At 52.8% G+C, this 8,705-nt stretch overlaps 1 protein-coding gene across 2 annotated transcripts in view; it reads left to right on the top strand.

The window, feature by feature from the left end:
• The window catches only part of OSBP2 (oxysterol binding protein 2), a 102,946-nt gene that overhangs the window by 23,953 nt on the left and 70,288 nt on the right, over window positions 1-8,705 (top strand). For both annotated transcript variants that reach the window (XM_027903839.1, XM_027903838.1), the window contains one exon: window positions 1,330-1,538. In XM_027903839.1, coding sequence (XP_027759640.1) covers window positions 1,330-1,538 — 209 coding nt within the window. The remainder of the gene's footprint in view (window positions 1-1,329; window positions 1,539-8,705) is intronic.

Raw genomic sequence — 8,705 nt, 5'->3', positions numbered from 1 at the left:
TTCCCTTCCCTGCACACGCTCCAGCCCCTCAGTGTCTCTCCTGGCTGAGGGGCCCAGAAGTGCCCCCAGGGCTGGAGGTGCCCCAGCAGTGGCAGCACAGGGAGGGCACTGCCCTGGGGCTGGGACACACCAGGGCTGGCACACCCAGGGCCCATTGGCCTCCTGCCCCCCTGGGCACCCCTGGGCTGGTGTCCAGCCACTGCCACCAGCACCCCCAGGACCTTTTCCAGCTTTCCAGCCCCTCTGCCCCCAGCCTGGAGCGTTCCATGGGGTTGTGGTGACCCAAGGTCAGGATCCAACACTTGGCCTTGTTCACCTTCACATCAGTGGCCTCGGTCCCTGGATCCAGCCTGTCCTTGGCTGGGACCAGCAGAGCTGTGGTGTGGAGCTGTTCTCTCGTATGGGCTGGGGAGCTTTGGCCCCTGGACAAGGAGTCGTTCTCAGCTTGTTGTGTCTTCTCTGTTTGAGTATCTTGTCCAGCTCCTTGGAACTGTGGGATGTCTCCGTGAATCTTTGCTGGATGAGGGTGCAGTGGTGATGTTTTGGGGATTGTCACTGAAAGCTGGGAAATAAAGTCTCCAACCAATTTGCTTGGTTAGAAAGCCAAACATCGCTGTATTAGCAGTGCTGGATGCATGGGCATTATTCCTCTAAGTATGCATGAGTAGCAACCCAACAGACAGGTTATATTCATGAAATTGGTACTTATTCATCATATTTATATTGCGTATTCATTACATTTCCTGAATACATACATGTATGCTAATTATTTATGTGAACTTATTTGGATATGAGTAAGGGTCTTTTGAGGGTCTTTGGTGGTCGTTTGGGAACATCCCATTCCCCAAAATTTCCTTTTATGGTCTGGGATCTTCTGCTGAGTCTTCCTTCCTTGAGAGTATCTCAGATATCTGGTCAAGTCACAATACACTTCTCTAATTGTTCTTTACTCCGACTGTCCATGTTCTTAAAACTAAGACATCTATTATTACATGTTAGTCACTAATACAAGTAAATGAGGAAGCACAGTACATATTAATCACTAGCATAAGTAAATAAGGAAGCATTAGCTGGCACAAGACTTGCCAGTCACAGATGTAGGGAGCCAACACAATCTCTGGTATTTGTACTAAGGGCTGTGTGGCACAAAACTAACCATTAACCACGAAAATAGTGACCATACGCTGTTGTGCTAAAGTTAAAAGAACTTTCCAACATCTTGCCCCAGCGCTGCAGTGACTCCTTCTTAAAGAAATGCCCCTTGTTTGGTGAGAGGACGGGCTGTGTGCAGGGGCACTGACCCTTCCTTGTCCCTCTGTTCCCGTGCAGGACGCAGGCAGAGATGGCCCACACGTGTCGGGGGACCATCAACCTGTCCACGGCCCACATCGACACGGAGGACTCGTGCAACATCGTGCTGTCCAACGGGGGCAGGACCTACCACCTGAAGGCCAACTCGGAGGTGGAGCGGCAGCGCTGGGTCACGGCCCTGGAGCTGGCCAAGGCCAAGGCCATCCGCATGCGGAACAACCAGTCAGGTAGGGAGCACCTCTGGGCCAGCCTGCAGGGGAGCCTTCTCAGTACCCCCTGGCACCCAGATCCTCCCCCTCAGTACCCCCTGGCACCCAGATCCTCCCCCTCAGTACCCCCTGGCACCCAGATCCTCCCCCTCAGTACCCCCTGGCACCCAGATCCTCCCCCTCAGTACCCCCTGGCACCCAGATCCTCCCCCTCAGTACCCTCTGGCACCCAGATCCTCCCTCTCAGTACCCCCTGCCAGCTCCTCTGTGCCTGCTCAGCTGTGCTGAACCTGCACGGAGCCGGTTTCGTACGTGTTGGAACGGAGCTGATGGTTTCCCAGGGACACAAAGGGTTGGGCACAGTGCTCTGTGGGCACCACTCCTCAGCTGGTTGGGCAGCTCTGAGAGGTCTTTAGAGCTGTGGTAATGGCTGTAGGTTGTGGACAGCCAGTAAAAATGAACTCATGGTGAATAACTCGTCCTCGAAGGCAGGATGATGTGCCTTTCTCCTGGAGACTCTGCTGGTGTGTGTGGACAGGGAATGCTGTAAATGCAGTGGGCAGTGGCCTGTGCAGCACATGGGTGGTGTTCTCATAGCTTACTTTGGTAGATGACAGGTATATTTGGTTGAGCTGGCTCTGTGTGTTTCTCTCCTCCTCCCCCTTCCACGCACCATGCTGTGCTGCTGTTTGTTGTGGCATTTATTGGAGCAGCTTTGGCACTGCTGCATTGTGGAAAACTGTCAGAGCCCCGTGCCTGTCTCACAGCTCCTCCCCAGAGTGACATTGTTACTGCTCTGCTGGGTAATGGGTTGGTTAACAAACAGAGTATTTTAGAAATAGTTCAGTGTTTATAACTCTTTTGGGATTACCAGCAGGGCTTCAAGTTGCAGAAAACAAACCTCAGGAATGGAGAAGAGAAGGCTCCAGGGAGACCTTAGAGCCTCTTCCAGTACCTAAAGGAGCTTCAGGAGAGCTGGAAAGGGACTTTGGAAAAGGGCCTGAAGTGCCAGGACAAGTGGGAATGGCTTCCCACTGGCAGGGTTAGATGGGATATGGAGGAGGAATTCTTCCCTGTGAGGGTGGTGAGGCCCTGGCACAGGTTGCCCAGAGCATCTATGACTGCCCTATCTCTGGAATGTTCAGTCCTGGATGGGGCTTGGAGCAACTTGGTCTAGTGGGAAGTGTCCCTTCAGAGGGCACCCAGACAGGAGAGTTGGAATGGATGGTCTTTAAGGTCCCTTTCAACCCAACCCCTTCTGTGATTCCATGATTCTGTGAATGTATTAAAAAGGTGGATGTCTCCTCTGTCCTGAAATAAGTCCATTCTCACATCTTTTATTGGATACTGGAAATCAGCATTTCCTCTTATTTCATCATTTTACCTTCTAGGAGAGAGAAGATGGAGTGAACACCTGATTTTATAATGCTTTGCATAAAATGAAAATGCACCTGCATAAAATTCCCTGAATGATAGAGAAGGGGTGTGTGAAGGCAGGACTGGGCAGTGCTGTGGTGGGGGATTTGCGGTGGATCCTGGGGTCACTGTGGCTCAGTGCCCATCACACCTCCCTGTCCTGGCTCAGGTGTGGGCTTTGGGACCCCTGCAGATGCTGCTCCGTGCCACCGACTGCGGAGTACGGTGTGCAGCTCAGATCTCAGAGCCACCCTGGGGGAGGCTTGGGGTTGGGTCAGTGCTCCTGGAAACCCCTCAGCTTCCCTGTGGGAAGTGCTGCTGTGTGCACAGCGAACCCACAGCGCTGAGGGGGACCCAGGGCACGGGTGGGATGGGTTGGAGGAGCAGAACACCGAGTGCTGATGGCGTGAGTGGGAGGGGAACAAACCCCCAGCCCTAGGCTGATGTGGCTGCTGGGCAATGAGTGGTGACGCAAGGGCAGGCAGATGTTGATTCATGTGTCAGACACTTACCCATTTCCCTGGATTGTTGAAGCATGATGTGTGCCAGGGCACTGGCATCCATGGACTTTATTACAAGAAACCTTCCAGTGCCTAAAGGGGTTCCAGGAGAGCTGGAGAAGGACTTGATACAAGGGCCTGGAGGGACAGGACAAGGGACAATGGCTGCTAGAGGGCAGGGTTAGATGGGAGATTGGGAAGAAGTCCTTCCCTGTGAGGGTGGGGAGGCCCTGGCACAGGTTGGCCAGAGAAGCTGGGGCTGCCCCTGGATCCCTGGAAGAGTCTAAGTCCAGGTTGGACGGGGCTTGGAGCAACCTGGGCTGGTGGAAGGTGTCCCTGCCCATGGCAGGGGGTGGGAACAAGATGATCTTTAAGGTCCCTTCCAACCCAAACCATTCCATGATTCCCTGATTCTAAGTATTGTGAACTGTCTGTCCCTTAAAATTCCAGCTCTGGAATATGCAAAAGCAGGGGGAGAGCACAGGTGACCGAGGAGAAGGGAGAAGTGAGTGGCCACACTTGTTTATCCGGGCAGAGAGTGACACTGCTGGTCCCAGCTGCAGTGAGCTGTTGGTCCATGAACATCCATAGTGGGATGTGAGTCCTTTATCTGGGTGGTGTGTGTGGAAAGGGGTCTCATGGAGAGGTGGGTTTGTGGCTTTACCTTCCCCTTTTGCCCCTCGGGCTGCGGGCGATGCTGGGGAGATGTGGAGTGACCGTGGAGCTCCAGCCCAGCCCGGGGCCGTGGGAGCCTGTCAGCCACACTGCCCCAGAGCCAGGCACTGTTATTTTGGTTTGTCTCTTCCCACAAAAATAGCAAGTGCAGAGACTTGCTGTCCTGAGGCTCTGGCCGTGCTGAGTTCCTCACTCAGGGCTGAGGGCAGGGCAGCAGCAGTGCTGGTGTGGCTGTGCTGACTCAGCTGTCATCCAGCCCGGGGAGCTCAGGGGAGATCAAAACCACACACACTCCTCTTGTTCCAGGCTCTTCTGATCTGGTCTAGGGGGATAAGACACTCTGTGAGCAGGTGCTGAGTGCTTGTGCTGTGGAGGCAGAGCTGAGGAGATCCCTACGTTACTTTATGCTGTAATGTTCACCTGGCTGATGGTGTTTTGTCCCAGTTAGAGATCTCTGAATTAAGGTAAAGAGTTTGTGTGTTAGGTTTCACTGTTTTGCTTGAATCAAAATAAAATTCCTAGTGTTGTGTCCCTGTGAGTGCTGGGTGAGCCCTGGGGTGGGTGTTCACAGGTGATAGGAGGAGATTCTGGATTTGCTGAAGATGTCCCCAAGTCCTTCAGCTCTGCTCACATGGGGAATTGTCTGAATTGGCTCCTCCTATCCTGAGTGATCCCCCAAACCTGTGCTGTGTTCCAGGGTGGTTCTGCAGAGCCCAGAGGGGCTCCAGTGGGCGCAGGGGGTGGTGAGGAGCCACATGGGTTTGTGCTGACAAGGAGGAGCATCAGTGACTCTCACAGACTGTGCTTCTCAGGAATCAGAGCTCCCTCATGGCCTTCAGGGTGTCTGAGATTTGATGGGTGTCAGACTGGCAAATTGGGGTCACTCTGCCCATACCTTAACTACTGGGAGACCATTTTGGGGTGGGTGAAGAGAGTCTGTGGAAGTGTTTTTAACTCTCTTTCTGGCTGGAGTCATGTACCCAGAGAAGCCGTTTCACAGGTCTGCTTTTCATGTCTATTTTTAAGAAACAGCAAAACCTGTCCCCAGAGCAAGCATGAGATGGGAGACTTTGCTGTTCCCTGTGCTGTGTAGCTGGAGGAGCTCTGGTTTCCCCTCTGCCCAGTGCAGAGCTGGGACTATTTTGGAAACAAGCTGTGACCTGGGACACTGGTACTGAGAGGTGTGGCCTGGGCTCGCTGTCATCCTGCTTCCTGGAGAGAAACCTGCCTGTTGATCCCGAGGGATTAGTGGCAGAAAGTGAGAGTAGAGCTGAGCTGCTGGCTTAGCTCAGCTCAATTACCACGTGTGCTTAATTCCTGTAGAACACATGTGTGGTGTCACAGGGGGACAGCAGCGTCCCAGACCTGACTGGACAGCTCACCTTGAGCTCCTCTTCAGCCAAACCTGGCATTGCTGTTTCTGGTTGGGATTACAAAGTGTTGGTAAAGTTGTAGTAAACTGGGTTTGCCCACACGGTCCCCAGCTCCATCACCTGCTTTCATCAGTGCTGAGTGTGACCCTGTGCTGTTCTCTATCCTGAAAATCAGATTTCTGTGCTCACCCTCTGTATTTGGTGACTGTGTTTGGTTGGTGTTCTTTAAGAAAAAAATATAAAAATATATATAAAACTATCTTTCCTTTCTAGGGCAATATCATGAGATACAGGAATGATATGAGTGGTGAATAGATGAGGATTGTTTTCTTGGCTCTGTGATGAGGTGAAAAAGTGTGCAAGAGGAGGTTAGGAATCTGTCCCTGGTATTTTAAACACTGGGAAAAGTCCCCAAAATGGACTTGGGCTGCTTGGGGAGGGAGTTGGTGACTCCCTTTGCCTCCCTGCTCAGCAGTTCCTGGGAGGAGAGAGGGTGAAGGCCACGCTGTGATTCAGGTGCTTGTCTGATCTGGAGCAGATTCCAGGCTGACTGAAAGGGATTTTGGAATTCATGGAACTAAAATCCAGGAATTCACTGGATGGGTCAGTGCTGGTATCTGTGCCAGGACCAAGTCACCTGCCAGCTGCCTTCAGAGCTGTCTGGTTCCTTTGGCTGGGGTTGAAGTCAGTGCAGCAAAAAAGAATGGGAATTGGTAAGAAAAGTGGAAATGATAAAATGTGGGTTTGCTCCATGTGCAGCTGTGATCTTGTCCCTAGAGAGGCCCTGATTCTCCCCATGTTGGCTCAGAGGGTTTTCAGCAGAACTTAAAAAAAACAAAAATCAAACAAAAAAAACCAAACAGGCACAAGATTAACCAGACAAATAAGCCTCTTTCACCGAGGGAAGGGAGATGATGGAAAGTAAATTTTCCACCTGGAAGAATGACAGCTGAAGGTGCCATGTGGAAGATGGTCAGTGCTGCAGGAAAATTGCTGGAGTACAAGTCTGATGAGGAGCTGAGGGAGCTGGGGGGGCTCATCCTGGAGAAAAGGAGGCTCAGGGGGGACCTTCTGGCTCTGCAATCCCTGACAGGAGGGGGGAGCTGGGGGGGTTCAGGCTCTGCTCCCAGGGAACAGGGACAGGAGGAGAGGGAACGGCCTCCAGCTGGGCCAGGGGAGGGTCAGGTTGGATAAAAGGGAACATTTCTTCCTGGAAAGGCTGCTCAGGCACTGGCACAGCTGCACAGGGCAGTGGTGGAGTCTCCATCCCTGGATGTGTTCAAAAAACACGTGGATGTGGCACTGGGGACACGGGTTAGTGTGAACACGGTGGGGGTGATGGGTTTTGATGGTTGGGCTTACAGGTCTCTTCCAACCTGAATGATTCTGTGGCTGAGTCTATGAAAAGTTGGGGACGAGTGCCTATAACAAGAAGGAGGAGGAAATTATCAGGTCACAGGTTTAAATGGAGCAGGAATAATTAATACTTTGTACAGCACCCAATTAAATTGTGGCACTTGCTGCGGGGAGCCAGAAAATCCAGAGGGACTCAACAGGTTTGGGCAAAATTTCATCCCTTGGGCTACAGGCTCTAACTCTCTGTACAGAATGTGACCCAGGAGGTCCTTAGGCAGCACAGCCCTGGAAGTGAAGGAGCAGTGCCTGTGCCCTGTCCCATGATGCTCTTTCCAAAATACCAGTTACACTTTGCTTGCCAGGGAAGAGATGGAATTGCCTGAGCGTTCAGGCTGGCCTTGTTCAGCCGTCCTGGGAAGGATTCACTTTGAAACCAGCACCAAATCCAGTGGGTCTGGGATTTGGGATAACAGGATTTGACTGCTTGGGTTGTCTGGTTATTCTTCCTGCCTTAATCCATTGCTCTCTTCTTGGCAATCAGGGAGTGATTCAGGCAGCTTTTGGACTGCAGGAGAGTGGGAGGTCCGAGTGGTGCCGGGGGAAGGAGGAGGGTTGATTGTGGTGGTGGTGCCTTCTGCCCTGGTCCTGGGGTGAGTTTCTGCTGCAGCAGAGTGGAAAGGGAAAATCCAGCTCTGGAGAGGGACACTGGAGCCGTGTTCCCCACCACAGGGTTGTTGGGCAGTTGGGTGGGTGAGACCCAAGGGGCAGCTCAAACCAGCAAGTGGTTCTCCTTCAGTGTCCTGGATCCAGCCGTAATAGTGGCATTAAAAAATAACCATCATGAATTTTTCCTCAGCTTTCCCTTTAATTGCTCTAGTGATAATGTGACTTTTGTTGCTTGATTTATCTGGGCTGGTTTTTGTCCTTTTTCCAAGTCAGGGGTTTGTTTGCAAAAGCTGTTTTGACTTGGGCCTGTGACACTGCAAAGCATCTGCCACCTTCCCTGCCCTGCTCTGTGAATCATCCCCTTGTTGTCCCCCCCTGGCCTCCCAGAAGCTCCTGGCCAGGTGGCCCTGGCTTGTGCCTCTGCTTGGGCTGTGGCAGGACGGGACAATCCCTGTCATTGTTGTCCTTGTGCCCTCGACTCCAGCTCATCTCTGGCTGAAACAGTCCTGCTATTTCCAGCTCTTTGGACAAAAGCATTCCCTTTTCCCCTCCTCCTGTGAGTTCCTCCATCACTGTGAGCTGTTTTCTCTCTACTGGAGAGCTCGTGTCTGGAGGTACCGGCTGCCAGCTGTCTGTCACCTTGCTCTTCTAATTGCCTCTTTACCTTGGAGTCTTGATTTTCCCAGGATAACTGGCTACTGTTAACTATGCCAGGAGCTGCTGCCATGGGAAATAGAACTGACAGTGCTGCTGAGATGGAGCTCTTTGCTTGGGTTTCCTGCTCTTAATGATTCCTGTTCCCTCTCGGTGCCTCCTGCGCTCATCTGTGTTCCCTCCTGCAGTGGGCAGGATGATCTGCCCCTCCGATTTCCCTGTTCCCTGAGATCAGCGTGGGTTGCTCCATCTCAGCCACCACCACTGAGCTGCAGCCAACACTTCAGCTCCTTCTGGCTGACCCAGGCCAGGAAGGCTCTGCGCAGGGATCTGGGCAGGCTGGATCCATGGGCCGAGACCAGCAGTGTGAGGGTCAACAAGGCCAAGTGTTGGGTCCTGCTCTTGGGTCACCACAATGCCATGGAACGCTCCAGGCTGAGGGCAGAGGGGCTGGAAAGCTGGAAAAGGCCCTGGGGGTGCTGGTGGCAGTGGCTGGACACCAGCCCAGGGGTGCCCAGGGGGGCAGGAGGCCAATGGGCCCTGGG

The sequence above is a fragment of the Empidonax traillii genome, unplaced genomic scaffold, assembly GCF_003031625.1.
Source record: "Empidonax traillii isolate 1590-97213 ecotype Southwest subspecies unplaced genomic scaffold, ASM303162v1 scaffold994:size215947, whole genome shotgun sequence".
Classification (NCBI taxonomy): domain Eukaryota; kingdom Metazoa; phylum Chordata; class Aves; order Passeriformes; family Tyrannidae; genus Empidonax; species Empidonax traillii.
Note: the sequence above shows the minus strand (reverse complement) of the source record. Positions and strands in the feature narration are given on the sequence as shown.